At 38.8% G+C, this 22,748-nt stretch overlaps 3 protein-coding genes across 4 annotated transcripts in view; 1 reads left to right on the forward strand and 2 right to left on the reverse strand.

The window, feature by feature from the left end:
* Positions 1–12,633, reverse strand: part of sos2 (SOS Ras/Rho guanine nucleotide exchange factor 2) — a 44,723-nt gene extending 32,090 nt beyond the window's left edge. The window contains exon 1 of one of the 2 annotated variants that reach the window (XM_023352907.1): positions 11,724–12,633. In XM_023352907.1, coding sequence (XP_023208675.1) covers positions 11,724–11,807 — 84 coding nt within the window. In that variant the 5' untranslated portion in view covers positions 11,808–12,633. The remainder of the gene's footprint in view (positions 1–11,723) is intronic. The other variant, XM_023352908.1, reaches the window with a different exon arrangement.
* Positions 12,634–14,046: 1,413 nt separating this feature from the next.
* Positions 14,047–20,461, reverse strand: l2hgdh (L-2-hydroxyglutarate dehydrogenase). Its single transcript, XM_005799262.2, has 10 exons — positions 20,221–20,461; positions 18,978–19,093; positions 18,587–18,738; positions 17,948–18,079; positions 16,970–17,132; positions 16,858–16,892; positions 16,585–16,752; positions 15,283–15,440; positions 15,072–15,203; positions 14,047–14,952 (listed from the first exon to the last, which is right to left on the reverse strand). The coding sequence occupies exons 1-10, from the start codon at positions 20,310–20,312 to the stop codon at positions 14,757–14,759; spliced, it is 1,344 nt and encodes a 447-aa protein (XP_005799319.1). The 5' UTR covers positions 20,313–20,461; the 3' UTR covers positions 14,047–14,756.
* A 55-nt stretch (positions 20,462–20,516) lies between these two features.
* Positions 20,517–22,729, forward strand: atp5s (ATP synthase, H+ transporting, mitochondrial Fo complex subunit s (factor B)). Its single transcript, XM_005799207.3, has 5 exons — positions 20,517–20,618; positions 20,725–20,828; positions 21,721–21,929; positions 22,116–22,287; positions 22,423–22,729. Exons 2-5 carry the CDS (start codon positions 20,734–20,736, stop codon positions 22,535–22,537), a joined length of 591 nt encoding a protein of 196 aa, XP_005799264.1. The 5' UTR covers positions 20,517–20,618; positions 20,725–20,733; the 3' UTR covers positions 22,538–22,729.
* Positions 22,730–22,748: the final 19 nt, after the last annotated feature.

The raw sequence follows: 22,748 nt of genomic DNA on the forward strand, positions 1-22,748 counted from the left end.
CACTGAGGAAAACTCTGCCTTTATTTTACCAGAGTTTTTATAGGAAAGAAATCCAGTGGGATTATTAACCTGTTACAAGATTGTGCTGGCTAAGATAAGATGCAGGTAAAACTTATATTTTGTTGCATGGCTGAGATAAAACTAAAAAAGATAAGGCTTACATTAACAGAAACTTACAATTACACTGATATCTTCTGGACAAGAGACACTAAATGTTTTATCTTGTAAAACTGACACATGAATCATTCTTTAAGCACTGTTCCATTAGCAAAATGAGGATGTGCACAAAAAAAGGCAAAGTGTGAAGTCATTTTTACACCTTATCTCCTCTTCTCAACTCAAGAAAAAAAAAAAGAGAGAGTAGGGCCCTTTAAGAAAACAAGACACCTGCTGTGAAGAGTCAGCTATAATTATGATCACAGGTTCTCCTGTGCCACGTTCGGGTGTTGTTTATTTTTATGGGTCATTTCATTTCTGAAGTGTACCTGAAGTGTACCCGCGCTACCTCTCGCTCACTTTCCCTTCCAACCTCCCACGTCGCCCTTATTCTCTGCCCTCACAGAGGAAAATCCCTCAGGATAGCAGATCATAAAAGTAGACTGAGAGGTATCGATGTGCATACTGTGCGTGAAGAAGCTGCAGCAGCTTCATGCTGCTTAAACAGTAGCATTGGGCCAAAGCTGGAGGATGGAGAGTCCGGCAAAAAAAAACTGAAAACGAGGAAATTAGGAAACAGAAACGCCTGATAGTTTATCTGTAGGTTCCTGCAGTAACGCACTCTGCTCTTCTAAGTGATTATGACGTTCATTTTATCAGGCTGACTTAAAATGTGACCAAGTGTGCAGGTCTGGGACTACAACACTGTCTACATTTACAATGACGTTTCAGATTACTGAAACTAATTTAGTAATCGATTAATTGTTAGCTGGAGTATACAGACTAAAAAAAAAGACAGTTTGTTGAAACAATTAGAGAAAGACTGGAAAAAGAATACATGTATAAATTTTGCATTTCAGATAAAACACCTTTGTCTTTACATATGTTAAACTAAGAACTCCTCAAGTGACAGTTTTAGATTCATCTGCTTCAATTTCTGCACAAATAAAAATTAAACACCTTTGGCTATCAAATTATTAATCAGTTAATCCAAGAAAAAAAAATCGACAGATTAGCCCTACACTGACTGTACTGACATTAAGTCAAGCAGAAAAACCTGAGCTTTTCACATGTTGATGTTGGAAGTTTTTTTTTTTTTTTTACCTGCAGATATAAATGATTAAGTTTACACTGCAGAAACGCTGTGTTGTTGCGTGTTAGGTAATAAAATATTTTCTTATTTTAAAAAAGGATTTCAATTGTCTTATGTATTTTTAAAACAAAATTTTCTTTTATCCAATCAGTCAATTAATTGACAGATAAAAATATTTGATTAATAACATTAAACTTTCAGGCTAGCCCATAACTTCTTGAATGGCTCTGATCACAACCCTATTGAAAATGTATTTTAAAAATTTCTAGAATATGTTGGAAAACACAGACACTTATCCAAATATTAGTGGGAGGTTTGAAGTTTTCCTACGTTGTATGAATAATATGTACCTTATTTAAGAACATTTACAATTTCAAATTTACTGAGTATTTTCTGGAGTACAACTCAACTGAAGAAAAATAAATCAATGAATTAAAAGCATAAAATCACATCCTTGCACAAGACGTGACGTATGAACAGCAGGATACATTTGAGTGCATTTTGTCCAACCTCCAAATAATCATTATGTACCTCCACAGGATTACGACAACATGCACAAAGAAAATATCAGTGTAAGGTTAGAGGTAATAAAGGCAGTGTGGTGTTAATACAGGGATAATATTTCTAATTGAATTGATTATTATTCTGGCTGCGCACACAGAACTGTGTCAGGCTCAGGTTACAGGTAATATGGGTTGTGTGTGTGTGTGTGTGTGTGTGTGTGTGTTGGGGGGAGGGGACGGGTTTGGGAATCATTATTATATCCGAGCATGTGTCACCGTTTGTGATTCATACCATGACATCATCTGCCATTACAACCAGACTGTCTGGGGAACCATAGGGCAGAGATCCACCGGGGCCTGACATACGAAATACACACGCGCACACACACACACACACCAACACACAACGGCTTGAAGAGGCAGAAAGCGTTAAGATAGACACTTTGACAAATAATAATCTGATATAACGTATATAAAACCAGCACTGTACATTTGATGTCAGGACATTTAGCTGCCTTTACACGCTGTCACATGATCAACACATTGCCCCCATTAGCGAGAGGCCTTGCCTTGACCGCGTCTTGACCTGACCGAGTGATCGCTGCCCACTCATCCTTCACTTTAACCCCTTTTGACGACAAGCAAGGGTCCAGTAAGCTGATTTAACCCGGCAAGAAGAGCCGGGGACCAGTGTTTCCAATAAGCCCGATCGTCTATCTGCAGACAGCCTCAGGGCCGCTTCACAGAAGGCCCAACCTGTTACCAAGAACATCAAAACATAGCGGCTAGCCTCATCTCCAGGATGTGGCAACCCACTGCTGCATGACATCAACGAGTGCAAATGAGGTCATTTACTCTTGCGCGTCTTTAGCCTTTCTGCTTCATGTGTTTTTGTGTGATTGAGAGAAACTTGCCCGTGTCAGCAGAAATCATGATGTGGAAAAACACAAAAGTTTCTTTCTAAGCCAGCAGATAATTCATTCATTTGCATCTGTTCGACCTAAAACCACGCACTGTTGGAGGAAATTCTTCTAATTTAACAGACATATTGTCAAATGTGTGATAAATTGGTGTTGGTTTTTCAAAATGTAAAGACCTTTTTTTTTAATAATGGCAGCAAAAACCAGGCTTGCCACAAAATGTCCGACACCATTTCTGCTAGACTTTACTCAAGAACCAAATTAAGGTACACTAATGAATTGTGGGTAAAGTTGATCTATCAAAAAGTGAAAAGAGTCAAGCAAAAACACCCAAACTTTCACAGAATGAAAACAAAGAATAAAGATAAACCAATTTGTCTTTTTTATGAAGAGCAAAATATAATTATGTGATTTGCTAGCTAAATTTAATCAAACTTTAGCTAGCTAGCAAGCTAAAGTTTGATTAAATTTTAGTCAATTTAGTCATTTTGTTTTAGTCAACAAACTCTTCATTTTAAACCTGTATATTTTCAGAAACCAAGTTAGCCAACAATTAAATTAAAAGGAAATGCATTTTTAAACCACATTTTATATTTCTAGCCAGATTAATTAAATATTTTCCACTTACAAATATTTATAATTTTTTCTCATCTATTTTTGGTAAGTTTTAGCTTCCAGACATAATAAAAAAATTGGAAATTGTTTTGAGACGAAAGTGGGCAAACAGTTCAAAATAAAGCATTTTAGTTTTAAACCCTTAATGCTGAAATATAGTACACAGTTGTACTTTTCTTTAACATCCTTGTACTTTTTTAAATATATAAAATAGATAATCATAAGTATTTTAAATCAAAAAGTTTATTTATTGATATTTTGTGGTAAGCAAGCCAAATTATAATCAAGGGTTTGTTGAAACATTTTTTAAAATATCTGAAGCAAGTTTTGTTCCACCAACCATAAGGACAGGTGGAAGAAAATTTTAAATTTCTACCTGAGCCTGAAGCACGGATGCAGAAGCGGTGATGATAAAAATACACATCCTGAAAAAAAAAAAAAAAAGGTTCCATAACACAACAAAAACAGATGACATTTCTTTGTTCTTCAAGTAATTTCACAGAATATTGTTTTTATTTCCAGCCTTTGATTTCAAAGACTTGCCAGAGCCAAAAAAAAAAAAAAAAAAAAACTAAATAAAAGAAAGAAACAAAAGGCAGACAGGATGTGGTGGCGGTAAACATTAGAGAACATTTCTGACGTACAAAGCACAAGACGTGATTTATGATTTCACAGAAAACATCCTACATGAAGCTGCGTTTCCACCTCATGAATTTAATTGTGTTCCCTTCTCGTCGCTTTGCTACAAAGGTGATCGCTTCACCAGTATGCCAGTTTAGGACACTGCAAACTAACTTCACAGAAATACTTCACTGGACTGTAGAAAATGTCATCTAAAAAACACTAAAAGCAAAAGAGCACTCTGTCTGGAGCTTAATTAACTGTTTCCATTTCGGTCACAAACGTGCATGAATTATGACTCGTCTTTCTCTTGGGAGTCTTGTCAACCACATTTTACTGCCTGAAGACGGCATTGGATAGTAACCAGTGTCTCTGTGCCAGCCAGGCATCAGACCAGGGGAGTCCATAGTTATTATTAACGGTAGCAAGTCGGTGGTGGAATTACGTTCATGCACAGTCACAGCGTTTAAGAATAGCCAGGATATACAGACAGAATACAAACCATGATGGGATATCAAAAGAACATCAACAATGCAAACAGCTGCATGCTTAACGCATTACCTTAAGAGGAAAACATATTCTTATAACCTTAGAACGCTTTAGTGAAAGACTTTAAGGTTTCCCCCAGAAAACTTGCTTTGCCCGGTGGTTGGGTGCTGGGGCAGTCCTTCATCCAGCGACCCGCCGTGTTTTTGAGTTAAAAACTGGTTAAAGTTGACAGGAAAATTTAAAATATCACTTGATTATTATGTGTTATTAAAAGATTGGGCGAATAATAACTGAGCACCAGTTATTATTCTCCCAAAGTCTAAAAAATGCAAACATTTTAAATAAGAGTTTAAAAAATAAACTATGCTTAGCCTGTTGGGGCACAAGTAAAGCCTGGTGGCCCGCCAAGCTAATAATAGACTGGGGGAAACCCTGGATTTTTAAAAAAATAATTACATTTCATGTGGATATAAAAAGAAACCCTTTTCATGAGCTTTCAGTTTACTTTGCAACTTCCCTTTGGGATTAATAAAGTATTTTCGAATTAAATTTGCATTTCTGGGCAGAACGCAAGAGTCCCAGACAAGCATATTCACCAAACAGACATTCGTGACCAATTAATAAACGTCCAGCTTTTGTAGTGCTTTACCACTTTTGGTTGGTATTGATGGATTCTGAGTCTTAGTTCTTTGTTAAAACTATTATATAAGAAGACATAAGAGCTGTATTTACACTAATTAAAGTATTTTTTACCTTTTGTATTAGTGATAAGCATGGTTAAAACAGCTAGCATGACTAAAAATGGCAGCCTCTTTATGAATCCCTAGAACAAATAATAACACATTTAATAACACATTTAGACTGTTCCCTCGACTCTAAGGTTACAAAAGGATTCATAGACAGAAACCGTGTTTCCATTGACCATAAAACTGCACGAATTGGAATAATGAAAATAAATTAACTTTATGGAAACACATCAATATCGGGGGGGAAAATTCTTTTTTTTTGTGCTTGGATGTTTTTCAGCCATATTTCGCAAAACTGCAATGGAAACACTTTTTTCGCATCATGCCAGTTTGTATACAGCAACAACCACTTATTTGTAGGTGCAGGTCTCCTTGGACAATACGCCCACAACATCATCGCACACTACGTCAAAAGCTGAGTTTGTCATTTTGGTGAATCCATAGCGCTTCTTAAAAAATAAATAAATAAAAAATAAAAAGTCGGATTACAATTTTCCAAAAATGCTGCAATACTCAGCTGAAATATGAATACATCTCCTTAGTGTTCGCATCTGTCATGATTTTTAATAATTCATCACGTAAACAAGCTTATTGAGTAGTGATTTTCATTGCATTTCTATTTTAATTTAAACAGCCCAACTGTGAAGCTGTGTTCTTTGACATATTGAAAAAGTTTCGAGCACATTTGTAACGGAAACGCAGGAAAGTGATTGACAGGTTCCGATCAGGCCTGTTCCAATCAGGCCTTCCTGTTATCTGCACAGTCTTGCTCTCTCACAGGCTGAATTAACCAAAAACGTGGCTCAGCAAGTAGAAATTACAGCTTCCTGCTAAACGTCTGGCATCACTGTGCTTCCTATCAGTTAATTTTCAAACACGTCACTGAAACCAGGTGAGCCTTCTCTCTACACTAACATCATCAGTGAACAGTGACATCAGCGCCACCTCGAAAACCCTCGTCAGATGTTGTAAGTCAAAAGAAAAACAAAAACGTTGAATCTTTAAATTTCCCGTCTGAGTTGATTCCAGTCTTTTTGCAAGAATGATGCATTGATGCAAGAATGATTAATGCATCATTCTTTGATGCACTGATTTGCATCAAGGAACGCAAATCAATGCAATCTTTGATTTGCATTGCTGATTATTTTTTGTTTTTGTTCGTCAGACAAGTACCATTTTAAAATAATACTGCTGCCAGGAAAGAAGCAAAAGATATAAAATCAGATAAGACAGAAAGCTATGCATATGTAAAGGCTAAAGATAGAGTTAAGATGAGATGTTTAGAAAAACAAGCCCAAATTAGGCGTCCTGAAGGTCTTTTCCAATAATCGATCCGACGATCTTGCCATTGATGATTTTGAGGATTCAACCTGTCCTTCTACAGCTCATCAATAATCTAGGACTCTTTTGGGGATGAAGTCATGCATGACGAGTCGTCGCCAAAAGTAAAAAGTAAAACCCCCTTTGGACTGCTTCGTGTGAAGTCAGTCAAAGTCTGACAAAACCATAACAAGCCTGTTACTTCTGCCTTTCAAAGGCTTTCCCGGCGGCAGCTGTGCAGCAAGTTGAGACAATGACAGTGGCACTTCAGCCCACCAGCTGTTTTCTGAGTTTCACTTGACTCATCATACCAGTTCTCACGTAATACAAACAAATTAAAGACATGGCTGGGTCCTTTATTTGCAGATATAACGTTATTGGAGAAAAAAAAAGAAAATCCAAGCCTGGAAAATGCTAGAGGGATATTTGCAGCAGCTGAGCCTGGGGCAATATTCTTTATCCTTTAGTAAAGTTATGAAAAAAATGAGAAATATAATTTATTTTACTCAGATAATTATTGTTACTGCTGCAAAAAATTTAACAGTGTGTTGATTACAGTTAAATCATATTTTCCTGAACATTTGTTTTGCTGTAGTTCGATTTTGATGCATAAACTTTTGAAAACACTAAATTTACATTAGTTTTTAAAAGTTGTCAATATTCCACTAATGTTAAAAAAATTTAATAAAATTTTTGCAACTGCAGTGTTTCCATTAAATAACACAAATCATGTGAATAGACCTGTCAAAATAAAGAATAAATCAATTAATCACATGATAAATAATAAAAAAAAAACAATAAATAAAAACTTAATTTGCTTGATTTATTGTTTTTCTCTTTTTGCCAAAACTGAATTATAATAGTCTTCAGTCTGGTGCTTTGGTCTCAACTGGCCCTTTTTCTAAAAAAATATAATTTTGTTTACAAAAACTCTATAGTTCATTTTATTTGTCGTTTGTTGTTTCCTTTATTTATTTTTGATATTTTAAATGTCGCCCAGTTCCAGTGTTTAAATGTTCATTAGAATTTAAAGTTGATAGATTTTTTTCAGAACGTGTTCTTGTATTTTTATGCCATTGTTGCTATTATATTACTTGGAAATGGTCTCAAAACAGCAACATTATCGTTTATTGCAATCAGTTCTGGGACAATTTATCATCCAGCAAAATTTTATATTGCGACAGGCCTGCAGGTGAATACGTTTTTTCATGCGATAAGTCATTAAAAAAAACATGACATGCCGTTATCATCCAAATACTTCCTGTGTCTTCTTATTCGTTGTTTGCGCCAGTGGCAATGTCCGGTTGTTGATCATGTGACTTGTGTAATGCAAAATAGTGTTTCCTTTGCAGTTTAGTGAAATAAACCAATTTCGATACGGTCAAAAAGAAACCACATTATCCAGAACTTTTTAATCAAAACACAAGGTTTTTTCTAAACTGAAATGTTTCTACTAAGCCAATTTATTCTTGAAACACTAAATTGCGCAATTATATGTTCAATGGAAACGCAGCTGCTGTTTCACATCATTTAGCATCTTGCCATGAATTCTGAATTCAAGACCTGTGATGTTTTTGGGGTATCTGACGCGCTAACCCTCAGCTTAATGCCTATACACTACAGATCAGTGGGGAGACATTCACAGTGTCCCGCTCCGTTATCATCGGGTATGTTAATTTTCCGAGTCAGTCTCAACCTGTGCGTTTCTTCACGTTAAAAACGGATCTACTGACCCGTAAGAGATTTGCTGCAAGTTTCACTTTTACTTTGTTATGCAGCTGCCCCTGCGTAACACAGCATGTGGTTGTGTAATGTAACAAACATCTGGAGCTTACTGATCAGTTTCCAGCTTTATTTATTTTTTTGCTAACTTCATGGATGCCACGCATGTTGTCGTCAGGTTGATTCAGCCGCATTCTACAAGAACATCTAAGACTAGAGCCAGGATTTTATTATTATTTTTTTAGTTATGGTCAATGTACTCAGGGCTCCAATTCCTCAGAAACTTAAGTTTTTCATTCATACTTGTAGGATAAAAATACCTCATTAAATTCTCTATAAGCTGCACAAGTTTTTACTGAAACATCCCCATGGTTTGCTTTATTTTGGAAAAACTAAAAAAAAATTAAAAAAAAGACACACAAAATACGGGCCACGCAATCACCTGGAATTGTGCACAGCCCAGCCGGTAAATTGTGCTGGTAAATATTTATGTCGTTTTTATCTTTTATGTCCTTCTGCTGCCGGCTTGAGATACGTTCCTTTCCCATTGTGTACGGTTTGTTGGCAGAGTGTACGCTGCACACATGGCCGAGCTCCACCCTTACTCTGTTCGACCAATGGGCTCGTGACAGGACTTTGCTATGCTTCCAGTTATTTTTGTACACCCGTCTCAGGTCATCTGTAATTAGTTGCCTTGTTGCTGTGTTCACTTGTGACTTTGATGAGGAGACAGATGGTGTCAAATTGTTAGCAAACATGAGGTTTGCACAATGAAGCTGGGAGACTGAACAGTGAGCCTCTGCTGCATGTTAGAGCGTGATGTCCTTCAGACACCGCTTACTGGAAGATGCAGATTTTATTATGCAATGTTGTATTTGGGTCCTCGATGTGGCACTCTAGTTGCTTTGATTCTGTAATTATGTGGTTTGCATCAAATGTGTGAGCCGTGGCGCAACCGTGGTGACATTTCAACCCACATGGACCTGTTTAAACTACTGATCAAACTCTGTATGCGGAGGAAGGAGATGCAGGATTGTTGCTTTTTAATGTTTGCAAACGCCATGGAAACGAAAGGGTGATACACAATAGAGTCACAGGACTACGCCACTGGCGGTCTAACCGTTAGGTATCAGCTGGCTGATTAGCTGTAGCAGCTAGCCTGCAGTCAGCGGCTGAACAGATACACCTCTCACATCTTGTCAAATTAGAAAATATTTACCAAACAAACCAACAGGTTTGTTTAGAAACTAAGCAAATTACACTCAACATTGTTAATAACAGTGTCCTTAAGGCGACCTTAATAAGGGACCAGACATTTTTCCAAATTTGTCTTTCTTCTAACAGAGATAAAACCTTTATTTCTGTAATCCAGCTGACAAGCAGTGTGCACCAACTGGTGGGTGAACGGCAATGTATTAAAATAAATCTAATATTTAATATTAAATACAATTTTAAATTAATATATAATTTAATATTTAATAAATTAATATTTATTAAAATAAATAAAATGTCTTCACCGAAAGCTAACAGTTAGTACCACTGTTAATGACATATAAAATCCAAAGCACAAAAATGAAGTGTGTCTAGTGACACATAAGAATATCTTCTTTTTGGTTGTGCAGTAAATAAATAGCTGACAATTTAAATACTATTGAAAGAATATTTTTTGAGAAAAAAAAAAATCACGAGTTAATTTTATGTCCTTCCTAAGTAATCAATTGTATTTTAAAGAAAATAGTTTTAGCTCAATTCTAGTCTAAAGCTTGATGTTCAAATATTTTCAGTGTTTTTGTTGTTTGTCAGAGCACACATTTCCATTTCGAGCTAAAAGCAGCGAGAGAATTGTAGCATTATTATTATTATTATTATTATTATTATTTTATATAGCTGCCTCTTTAGCAAACGTGCAACAAGCAGGATACCCTACTCTGTCTCATCTTTGAGCGGCAAATCAAGTTTCCCTCCTCCGTCTCCCGGCCGACGACAGAAACGTCGTCAGAAGCGCTCTCATTCAGAGCAGAAGGCAGAAACTGAGCCTTGTGATGATGGGAAGAAGCCGAGACGAGGCAAGAAAAAGAAAGGGAGAGTAAAAATGGGAACTGATACAGGTCAATCCTGCTGACAAAGGACATTAAAAATCAAAGTAATCGTTTGCTGAGCGTCACACTACGGTTTATTAAAAAACAAAACAAAAAATACGCTTTTGCGTTTTGTTTTCCTTGAAAGGAGATAGAAACTTAATGTGATGTAAGCGTCATGAAGGAGCAGCGAAGTGTCTATTTAAAGCAGGGGTTGTACATTCTCACTATATGACCTACGTTGGGGGAAAAAATAGCAACAAATGTGCCATAAATTGTTTTACAACACAAGCTAAAGAGGGTTCCACAGGTATTTAATCTGCGTCGTGTACGTTATTACATATCATAAAAGTGTGAAACACATTGCACTGCAAAGATTGAGAAACCCCGAGCAACTTCTTCAAAATCATAGCGGGAAAAAATGATCTTCATTAGGGAACTTAAGCAACCAAAGTCTTTAAATAATCACACAGAAAGTTAACCAATGAGGAGAGACAACATCAGTTCAGGAGAGCATTGTTATTGGTTTGAGGTAATGTGGCTAGCCTGATGACGGTTTTTATCCTTGACAGAGATGTGAAATCATCTTGGACACCGTTTGCATCTTTTTAAAAATCGTAAGAAGTTACGAGCTTTTGAAAGTTTTAAATTATGTTTTTTTTTCTTTCAGTCCTGGGTTTTTAGTCCAGTTCTCAGTGGAAGTGATAATGGTGCGTTCAGGTACAGGCCTTGGTATGCAACTGGAAAAAAAACAATCCCTGCTGCAAGGTACGAAGGAGGATGCATGATGCTGTGGGGCCCCGTTCTCTTCCAAAGGTCCTGGAAACCCTCGTCATGGCCTCTTTACAATACCAGGAGGTTACTAATAATCTGAATATGGATATAGCCAAATAAACGCAGAAATTACTCAAGAAACATCCAAAACAAGTAGTTCAAACACACCAATCTTCTCTTCGACTAGACGCTCTTAAGACACGAACTGCGTGTCACACCATTTTTGCACAAACGCAAGACGAAGACAATCAAAGACACAAGTTGTTTGTGTATTTGGGTGGGGAAAGATGCAAATGTTCATGTTTATTACTACAGCTGTCAAAAATGCAGCAGCCAAACTGGATTTAGAGCTCACATTTTTTAATGTATCTATATCCACAATAATGTTTAGTTTTTCTTTCTTTTTCTGTAACAAAACTAATGGAAAAGTAACACAAAAAAAGTCATAGCATTGATTTAACTTTCTCTACAAGGATAGATAGATAGATAGATAGATAGATAGATAGATAGATAGATAGATAGATAGATAGATAGATAGATAAACTAAATTATGATGTTCATTCATACCCAACGCAAACTGTACTCTAGCCCCGCACCACATCAGCTCTATGAGGGAATGTGTGGGGGGGGGGGGGGGGGGGGGAAATGGTTTAGTGGATCTTACTGAAGTTGTGTCAGACTGATACCTTTTTTAGAGCTTGCACGAAGAGGCCTCTCCACTTGTGACTGTTCTCTTCACTCGAAAAGTCGTACATCTGCTGGGGCTGCATCGCTGTAGCGGCTCCTGGCGTTGCCGTGATCCGGGCTGAACTGTCAGCATCGGCCCCGAATAGATAGTCCTTATGGGTGGGTCAGTCCGGAGCAGGCACGGGGGTTGGTGGGGAAATGGGGTTGAGGGGGGGAGAAAAAGTCACCGTTTTGTGTAAAAATATGCAGAATAAAGCTTAACCACCACACTGCGAGTCCCACGTCGAGTCCGGCTTGACAACGAAAAACTCGCGACCAAAAAAAACCACATGTAGCCGTGAAGTTAACTCGCTAGCTCGGTGGCTAATAATAGCTGTAAACACAGAGCTCGGCTAACCGAAGAGCTAACGGCTAATAACAATGTTGCTGAGTGTTGTGCCAATTAGTTTGGTTACAGGAACATAGAGCAGGCACGTTTTACTCAAAGTTACGACAAAAAGCAGGCGCCCCGTTTGTTACCTGCTACGAGTTGCGTCCGAATATCTGCTACCTAAACACCTGTAACCTTTGTAAGCTAACCAGCTAGCTGGTGCTACAGGCAGCTGCTGGCCTCGCTGCGCCTCCACTCCTATGTTGTGGCACACAACCCCTTCAGCTCCAAACAAGGCACACTTTTTTCTTCGCGGCTCATTTCACAATTCGTCATCTTTTCCGCAACTACCAGATGTTATATCCAGCGTATATTCCTTTAAAGAAACAGTGGGGAGTCCAAGGCATTTTGGTGGGTGAAGAGCAGCTATAAAAAGAAGTCGAAGGTTTTTCTTTTTTCTTTTTTTGGGGGGTTAGAGAAGTCGGAACCGCTCGCAACAACTCCGCTACTGCCGCTGCTTGTTTGCTGCTGCTGCTGCAGCTGCGCGACCTATCCGTCCTACAGACGCGCACGCTGCGTAATCTCACATGTAGCCGGATAGAAACACTTGGATGTGAATCAAATATCCACACAAAAAATACAAAATATAATAAAAACACGTCTTCTCCCCCCTTTGTTTTAAGTTGGGCCAAAATATGGCCAAATATATACCCAGTAAATAAGAAACAGAATTTTTTTTAATAAAATTTATTCGGAAACCATGACGCAAAGTTTCTTAGTAAAAACACCGCTGTTTGCACAAAGATAAGCTAATTTAAACCTATTTTCTGCCAACACTAAGGTTCACTGACTGTTATTGCGCCCTCTTGTGGAGAAACTGTATTTCTACATCGCTCAAGAAAAGGTGGGATAAATGGACAACTTTTATTAAACTATTTTAAAGCATCGACCCAGACGTTTTCGTAAAATCAGTTACATATAACTCATAATCCATAGAACAATATCCCATTATCATTATTGTACTTTTATTTATTGCATAATTATTTATTTAACCATAGTAAAAATCTGCCACACACACACATATGTGCCTTCTGGTGACATCATACAAGGCAACCAATCTGTTGGGTAGGTTCATTTGCATTTTTTCCTCTGCTAATCAGGTTTATTCTGATATTTCTAAACCAAATTCCATTTTCAAAAGCCATTTCCTTGTGTTCTGCATGACTGGAGCAAAACCGCTGTGTGAGAAGACTCCGCATGGACTTCAGGAAAACATGGCAACAATTAAACAAATGGAAGAGGTTTGTGAATACGACCAGGACAGACTGGAAGAATGGCCAGGTTTAATTATCAAAAATCTTCGGTGATCGCCGCAATAAAAACCCACGAGGTAGACGGTTTAAACCGGGATGATTTACAAGTTCCCAGATCGTTTCCTGCAGAGCTGCTGCATCACCTGAAGCTTCCTCTGACTTTTGACGACTCCCGAAAAGTCAACTAGGCTTATTGGATGATCGCTGTCATCATTCCAGTCAACACCAGAAAAAGAAAGCAAGGAAAAAAAAAACACAATGCCTACTAGTCAGAAACAGAGTTCAGTAAGCTAAAGTGGTGAGTTCAAACTGAAAAAAAAATTATCTATTGAAAGGCAATATAAGCAGAATACTGTACTTATTTTAAAATGGGCACATTTGTACATTAACAAAACAAAAATCTACGTTAAACTAAATCCTCTGCCAAAATGCTAACCAATGCTAACTAATTAGCTATTTTCTTGTAATCTCAACTGCAAAAAACACAAGAGAATTAGCATTTTCTTCCGTCTCCCTATTTAAAACTTTGCATTAAGTTAAACTTTCGAGGATATTCCTTTTGAATTTTGTATATTTCATTAATGCCACATTATTACCATGTCAACGATGCTGCACTTTAAAAAGGTGCAAACATGCATGCACATTCAATCCAGATATTTATTTCCTGTAAAAAATACTCATGTATTCATTTGTTAGTGTATAAAATTAAATAGCACAGAGAGATTTGTGTACATTAGTTACAGCAGTGGTTGAATTCACTGAGGCGACTTATCAAAAAAAAAAAAAAGAGGTCACATTTTCAAACGACAAAAAATGACCACAAATTATAGATTCGATATAAAGTCGAATCTAAAACCAACTTAAAGCAAAGAAAGAAAACAAAAACATCCTTTTCCCCACAGATTGTGCATTTTTGTGCAGACAAATGTATTTCCGGAGATGAATGATTATTCAGACATACCCAAAAGCTTGAAAAAACAAAAACAAAAAGAATCTCAGCACCACAATTCAACTAGTAGAAACACCTAATTTATGTCCACATTCTGTTTAATACCTACAAGGTAAGGTGCTAAACAAATCCATTTAAAAGTTAGAAAATTGTTTCTAATTTCATGTCTCCAGAAGGTTGTGCAGAGGGTAAAGATGAGTTTCTACACGGATGTGAAAGAGTAAACATGTTTGTAGCCCGTTTCAGCACTTCAGTGATAAAAGTCTTTAAAAAAAATAAAAAAAAAGGAGTCAAATGAAAGGCCTGGCGTTAACTCAAGAGGCTCAGAAAGTTTCAATTTGTGGCTGGATTTCTCCGTTTCCTCCCCCTCCAGTTTCGTCACGCCGATCGCCACGAGCGTCTACAGCGTGAAGCGACTCTCCACCTCATCCGCAATCATTTCGCCGATGGCGAGGGAGGAGGTAGCTGCCGGAGAGGGGGCATTGCGCACGTGGAGCACCCGACTGCCCAAATCTCCGACGCCGCCGTCGAAGACGAAGTCATCCACCAGGTTCCCGTCGCGGTCGAGGGCCTGAGCTCGGACTCCCGTTGGACCTCTGGACAGGATCAGTGGGTTAGCGCAGAAAAAAAAAATAAATCATGGGAATACAATCATGATTACATATCCCATGATATGTAATCATGGGAATACATATAATGTAAACATTTCCACTACCTGAGCACGTCGCTTAGAGAGAGTTCGGGGATATACTTCTGCAGAATTTTAATCTGCGCACCAAGGAAAACTCCTCTGTACATTTCCCCGAGTCCATAAGTTACATTCCTCAGCACGAGCTTCTGAAGGCCTCTGCACGCGCAAAACGAACAAAAACAAAAAACATCATTAGTAGCTGCTGCAGTCCTCCAAGAAAAGCTCAACAGATTACCTAAAGGAGAGTGCGTCTGCAAAGTCCCGGGCGTCGAAGTCGTACAGGTGGTAGCCCTCCCTTTTAAATGCGAGCACTGCGTTGGGGCCGAGCCAAACGCCGCCGTCCATCCGCGGCGTGAAGTGAACTCCGAGGAACGGGAATCGAGGGTCGGGAACCTGAATGAGACGCGAGTTAGTTCAAGATGAAACATCCCTAAGAGACTGAAAAAGTGTACTTTTAAAGTAGAACGGCTTTGTAAACTATTTCATCTGTTATGATTGTTTTCTTTTGCCTAATCACCCTTAAGATGCTTGAATCAAGGTCATATAAATAGTAAATGGACTGAACTTATATAGCGCTTTTCCAGTCATTTTGACCACTCAAACGCTTTACGCTAGAGTCACATTCACCCAGTCGCACTAACAAACACACACATTTATACACCGAGACGCAGATCGGTAGGCAATTTGGTCTTTAAAAGACTACTGAAGCTCACTTACAGTCATTTCAAAAGTTAAAGATTCCCCCCATACTAAACTTCTTTTTGTTTCTAAATCTAAGTGTATTGTAAATAATTTTTTTCAACTCTTAAATAAGTCCCACTTTTAAGCAAGGATTATTTCAATATTTTATTGTTATTTATATTTTCTAAATCTAAATTAGAATTTAAGTTTCCCTCAAAGTATCTAAAAACAGGACTCAGATGCTGCAGTTGTCTCACTTATAAACATACTAGTACATCTAGAAAAAAAAAAAGAATATTGTGTAATAGTGGATTAAATGTATGTTTCTTGTAATTTTGATGATTATGGCTCGCAGACATTGAAAACCCAAAATTCAGTGGTGTCTCAGAAAATGAGAAAACTGTAATAAAGCTCATTACTGAACAGAGTTTTGTATCCGAGCACATCAACGGAAAATTGAGAGGAAGGAAAAAGTGTGGTAAAAGAAGGCAGCACCAGGGAGAACTGCAGCCTGGAGAGGATTATCAAGAGAAATCCATTCCAGGCACACAGACGAACAGCAGACAAGACAAATGTTACGTTTGAATGTAACTGCTGTAAAATACTGGTTTATGAACATGATCAGTGAAACGGTTTCAATATATATATATATATTTTTAAAACAAATACCAATCTCTCATGCGGTATTGTTTTATTTTAACAGAATAAATGACTTGTGAGTAGAGTATTTGAAAATAGCACAGAAAAAAACGGTGAGGATTTTTATTCACCCTAGACCCTTGTTGTCGTAGTAACAACAACAGGAAAGGTTCCTGTGGAAACACAGCTACTGCGTCCAGGCCTTCAGCAGACTCACAGGGTAGATGTTTCCTCTGACCAGGTAGTGCTTCTCTGGTTTCAGCACCAGGTAATCTCCTCTGAAGGGGACGATCCTCGGTTCCGTGCTGCATCCAGAAAGCTGCGACAGCCGGTCCGAGTAGAGGCCTCCGCAGGTCAGGACGTAACGGCACCGCACTTCGTCGCCCTGTCACAAAGGATGCGGTAAAAAAAAACAACAAAAAAAAACTAAGGAATAGCAGAACGAAATGAAAATGTTTGGAAGCTTTTCTGTAACTTGAGTACGTCCTACCTTTTTATTTCTTATTGCAATGGGATGTTTCATTCCTGACAAGAGAGAAAAAGATGAAAATGCAAACATAGTTTTTTTTTTTAAAGATAGATTTATTTTCTCTGCTTCTTACCGTCGGGGCTCCCGGCTGGGCTCTCTTTGACCACGGACATGTCACTGACCTCAAACTCGGTAACCACGGCGCCGCCTGCCTCCTCAAAGTCTCTGCCGTACCTGAGGGCCACCATCCGCCAGTCAACGATGCCGGTGTAGGGTGAATCCAAAGCCATTATCCCCTGAAGAAGTGGCATTATGAAGTTAGCCTCTTCCTTTATGTCCATCCATCCATTTTCCTTACACTGTCCCTAGTGGGTCAGGAGGTGCTGGTGTCTATCTCCAGCTAACGTTCCGGGCGAGAGGCGGGGTCACCCTGGACAGTTCGCCAGTCTGTCGCAGGGCTCTTCCTTTCTGTGTTTTCCTAAATTTAAAGGTGGCCTATTAAGCTCCATTGAACAGGTTAGGATATGTCTATGGCCTATATGAATTCATTACATCTGTTTTTTTGGGGGGGGGTTTGCACAAAATCACTCTTAGATAATAAGGTCTTAGTCTGGTCAGTTATTTCAGAGTTAGCTTCTTTTGGGGGCTCCTGTCACTTCAAATCCAAATAATTTGCTGCTAGCCATGCCCCCGACTCAATGTTTACACTCACACGTGAAAATGGCTGCAAACAGATGCGCAATTATACAACCGTACATCTTTGAAAAGCAGAAGTGGAGCCTCCTACACAAGCTACAAGAATGCTGCAAGTGGTCAGTCGGGAGCCCCGACTTGTCTATTCCAGCAGCCATTGTACAGCGGTAAAACCAGCTGGAGCTCAGCGTGGGTTGCCAGCTAAGGGGCAGTGTCCGCTGATTTCTGATGATACATTCCAGAGCTAAAAACATTTGGGTGTTTTTGTTGTTGTTGTTTTTTGTTTGTTTGTTTCTTTAGGCACTTGTTCTGTTTTTAGAAGCAGTGGAAACCCAAATGGAAGTACAAAAAGTGAAAAAAGTTAATTTTGTATAAATTCACATTTATGCAAAACAACAAAAAACTCAAACATTTTTACCCGGCAGTACGGCTCTCGCTCTCGGATCCCCTTGGCGTCGACAACGCTGAGGTCGCGCACTTTGTTCTTCAAGCCGCGTTCGTACAGAGCTTTCAGTCTGGGAATTTCTTCCTGCTCTACAGCCACGATTAGCTGTCGGAGGAGGTGGGAGACGTTCCGTTAGTTAAACGCTTAACAATTAAGATCTACAGAAGGTTACATCTACTCATCAGCAGCATAACTAAAATTAATTTTGGAATCTTGATGCCAATGAAAAGTGTTTTTTTATTGAGCGGGGTGATAAAAAGTAAAGAGTTCAGTAGGTTTTGAGAACAAGAGTTGGGTGCACAAGTTTAGTGTACATCATCACAGGGTCAAAATTGCACATAAAGATACAAATATATAACTTATACTTTAGCCTGCGTGTGTCATTTTGACCATGTGGAGATTGGGGTAAAACTCACAATTAATGGAACTGAAATTTGAGCATCCGCATTTTATTTTTGTTTTTCTTTAAATCCTAAAGTTGGATAATCGTAGCACCTACAAAAAGACCCCACGTGGTTAAAACTTAATCTAAAAAGACGTGTAGTCGTGTTTCTGTTACACATGTTTAGCTACGGACATCATCTAAAACAAACAGGTCAAAATATAACCCACCTTTCCACATCGTTTATAAGGAATCCCTTTCTTCTCGCAGTACTGGTACGCCAACGTGGCTCCTCGTACACACAGCCGAGCCTTCAGCGAGCCCGGCGTGTAGTAGATCCCACTGTGGATGACTCCACTGTTGTGCCCACTCTGGTGCGCAGCTGGTAGGACGAGAAAATTTACAGATATTGTTCACGGTGGCACAAATATTGATCGGTTTTATGCATTTCCTGCGTTTCTCTGCCTCTGCCTTGCAGAGGCAAACTTGCAGAATATACGATATAACTTGCAGAATATATCGTGGCTTTGAAGAATAACCCAAGTGGTGAAACTGAAATCATTGCATATTTTCATTTTATTAATAATAATAAAAAAACAAAACATTAAAAACCCAGCCTACCAAGTTCTTTCTCTTTCTCCAGCAGGACGAAGGTGAGCGCCGGATGTCTTTGAATTAGCTCTCTGGCTGAGGCCAGGCCCACAATGCCAGCACCGACAACGGCCACATCGTATGTGCTGAAAAACACAGGCAGCTGTTCAAACTCCGACCGGACCTTAACTGGGCCACAAGAGGAAAAAAAATAGCGGAGCCTAATATTTGACTCAGTGTTTCAATGTCTAACTGAGCATGACTTTATGACCGAGAGACCTTTGAAGCATCAAGGAAGGTCTTCAGAGCCGATAAGACGGAACAGAAAACTTACTCCTGGCTGCCAAAGATCTGGTTCACCGTACGGCAGCACAGCCACCCTGAACATCCAGCTAGAGCCAATATGGTGTATTATAACTAATATGATAAAATGGCCCAGTCAAAGCCCAGAGCCAAATCAAATTGAGAACCATGAGAAGGATGCCAAATGATGCCCACTATTCAATCGGAGAGAGCTTGGGCGATTTTGGACGAGCATGTGAAAGAATTTTTACAACGGTGGACAATTTTCGACATAAAATCCCATTGAAATACGTGGAAAAGTTGCAGCTTAAACATGGAAGAAGTTCAACATTTTTTGCAGGACTCATTTAAAAGCGGCATAGCGAGGTGAATGCACATTAAAAAAAAGACAGCATGATCATTCATTAACTCTTTAAATAACAAGCTAAACAGTGACAACCTTTCAAGGAAATTTTGCAAGATTTTTGCTTCTAAGATGCTTTTTAAGAAACTACAGAAACAGTCTGAGCTCTTCGAAGGTTGTTTGGTTGCAAGTACTGAAACTGAATGTTATCTGTGATGTAACCTGACCTCTAGGTGGTATCCCTTTAAGGAAGTTGATTTATGATTTGCTTTTAGATATGATGTTTACATAAACGTCATAGTAGTTAATGAAAGTTTCATCAAAGCAGCTGAGGAATATCTAGATTTTTTTGTTGGAAGGAGGAATATAGTTTGCACATAGCTTTATATGCATACAAATAAAAGTTTAAAGACAGACTGTAATGGACAGATCAAACATGCTCACAGGTTTTTAGTTTAAACAAGTTCGCACAAAACTTTAAACAGAAATCAGAAACCTAAAAATCTCAGAAATCTTTAAGTACCATCAATGAAATGCTACACGTTCAGCCTTATTTGCTTTTCTTTTAACATTCTCAGGAAAAACGAGCCCTCTCTTGTGAACGCCTCTCCTCTCTGTCAGTCTTACCTGTGGAGCCGTCTGCTGGCAATGCCCTTTAGCAGCTTCGGCTGCACTGCACAAACTGCATTTAAAACCCCGCCGCTCCCGGTTCTCATCATTGTTGGTAGTTTGAAAGGAAGCTCACAGTTTTTCCTTCATGGCGCGGCGGGCGGACAGACTTTCTGAAATCTGTGTCTCTGTGTTGCTCTTTTGTTTTCGCAGCTAGCCGTTTATGTCGCTGCTGTGCGTCCCGTGAGGCAACCCCAAGACGTAGCCACGCCCTCGGCGGGGTTCGTCCGCCAGAGTACTGACGTAGATACGTCTAGCCAATAGGAGGCGACGTTTTTTGTTACAGCGTGAGGTCAAGAGTTACAGAAATGGAGGCGCTCAAAACGTAAACAGTAGCTTGCTCTTTTGGAGGACAGGTGAGAGACACTTGAAAACGGAGTTATAGTTTCTCCTCCTTGTTCCGCTGCTATTTTAACCCAACCGGTGACCAAAAAATGGTTAAACTTTGTGTTTAATTCGCAGCTCACAGTTATGGGCCTGTTGTCGCGGACAGTGGAGTCCGTGTTAAAGCAGAGGGAGGGGAGCCGCAGACACTTCTGGGGCTGGCTCAATGCTGTTTTTAACAGGTAACAGAGTTACACCAAGAAATATAGTAGACAAACATGCTGTTATCCTGATGCAATGCAAAAACATTCAAAGGTTATTTTAAAATATTCGCAGGTGCCACTTTTTGTTGCAGCTTTTAAATTTTAACAGTGGGCTTTAGTGATTTTTTAAAATATATATACATATATACAGTATATATATATATAAAAATTTTTTTTACCTTCTTTACTGTTTGTGTGGTGGCACGATAGGCCAATGGCTGAAATTGATTTAGAAAAAACATAGCTTGCCGTAGCATAATAGTGCCAAGTTATTTTTGCTAATAAATAAATAAATACTATTTTTTTAAAAAAAAATATTCTTAAAATTATTCCCATTAAAATTTAGACTTTTCAAAAACTTTAATAGTGAAATAGCACAGCAGTGAAGAAAATAATTTTAAGGATTTTTAAACATCTTAACCATGGCTGCAGATTAATTTGTAGACCTCTGAAAGTGTTCTGCCTTTTTGTATGGAATGTACTAAAACAATAAAGCAGTTACAATTAGTACAATGTTATAACTGATATGCATACTGATAGTTGCAATATGGTGAATAAGTGAAGAACTGACATTTTTAAATGTGCATGAAAAGAGACAGCCATTTTTATTTATTTATTTATTACTACTATTTAAAGTGGTTTGGTGTTCTTTAGTGCTTCTGATGTCATTTTTTTTTTCTTGGACACTAGCTGCATTTTTGATTTAATCTTAAATCCAAACTAATTTTATAAATCAAATTAGGTCTTTTTTCTAAATTTTATTTTAAAATGGCCTATTCTTGCTGGAACCTCAGTTGTCTTCCCAAAACATGTCTGACTTCATGCGATCAGAATGCGTTATACATTGGCTCTTTCATTTATTCCTGTTCAGGGTGGACTATGAGCGGATCAAAGCGATTGGTCCGGACCGAGCTGCAGCAGAGTGGCTGCTGAGATGTGGTGCCAAAGTGCGGTTCGAAGGTTTCGAACGCTGGCATCACGACTACAACGGACTCCCAACGGGGCCCCTGGGCAGACACAAGATCCAGGCAATCGACGCCACAGAATCCTGCATCATGTACAGAGGGTTCGACTACCTGGGTCGGTCCAGAGAGCGATCCGCTCCGTCTCCTTTCAACTCATCCGTTACTTAATTCAGTTTCCTTCAGAAGCTTTTTGCTCTGCGTACTTTGTACAACAGAAAAGCAACACTCTTATTTGCTGTCGGTAGATCTACTTAATAACTGTTATACGCTTTTGTTACAACAGTCTTTTCTCTTCGCTTAGATGGCTTGAAATATGTGGAGGAAATTAAATTCAACAAGTGTATCTACATCGAGGACGTCTGCCTGGAACGGCTGAGTTCGATAGAGAACCTGCAGGCCAGCCTCTACATGATGGAGGTGGTGTCATGTGGAAACGTGACCGACAAGGGCCTTGTTGCTCTCCACAGACTCAAGTTCGTGGCTTATGAGGCTATTTTTTTAAACTCTAAAACCACTTGCAAAGATTTATTTAATTTAATTTTATTTATTAGATTGCTGAATAAAAGCAGTAACACAGAAGCGATTAACGACCTCTTACTTCCCTTCAGGAACTTGGAGTATCTGTTTCTGAGTGATCTCCCAGGAATCAAAGACAGGCACGCCACAGTCGAGAGGCTCCAGAAGGCGCTTCCACGTCTGGACGTAGCGCTGGACCTGGACTGATTCCAGAGCAGTTCAGGCACTCCTCACCCATTATTTACAAGTTTATTTAAAGTTAATCAGCTTATGCTTGTGAAAACGTTTAGGACTTTGTCATTTGTAATATCTTATGTTGAATACTTTGGCATTTTGTCGATGCAGACGATGGAGAATGGGAACTAATGAATGCTTGTAATAGGAATGGTTGCAGCTGTGTGTCAATAAATATTGTTTG

Source organism: Xiphophorus maculatus, chromosome 19 (assembly GCF_002775205.1).
Source record: "Xiphophorus maculatus strain JP 163 A chromosome 19, X_maculatus-5.0-male, whole genome shotgun sequence".
Lineage (NCBI taxonomy): Eukaryota > Metazoa > Chordata > Actinopteri > Cyprinodontiformes > Poeciliidae > Xiphophorus > Xiphophorus maculatus.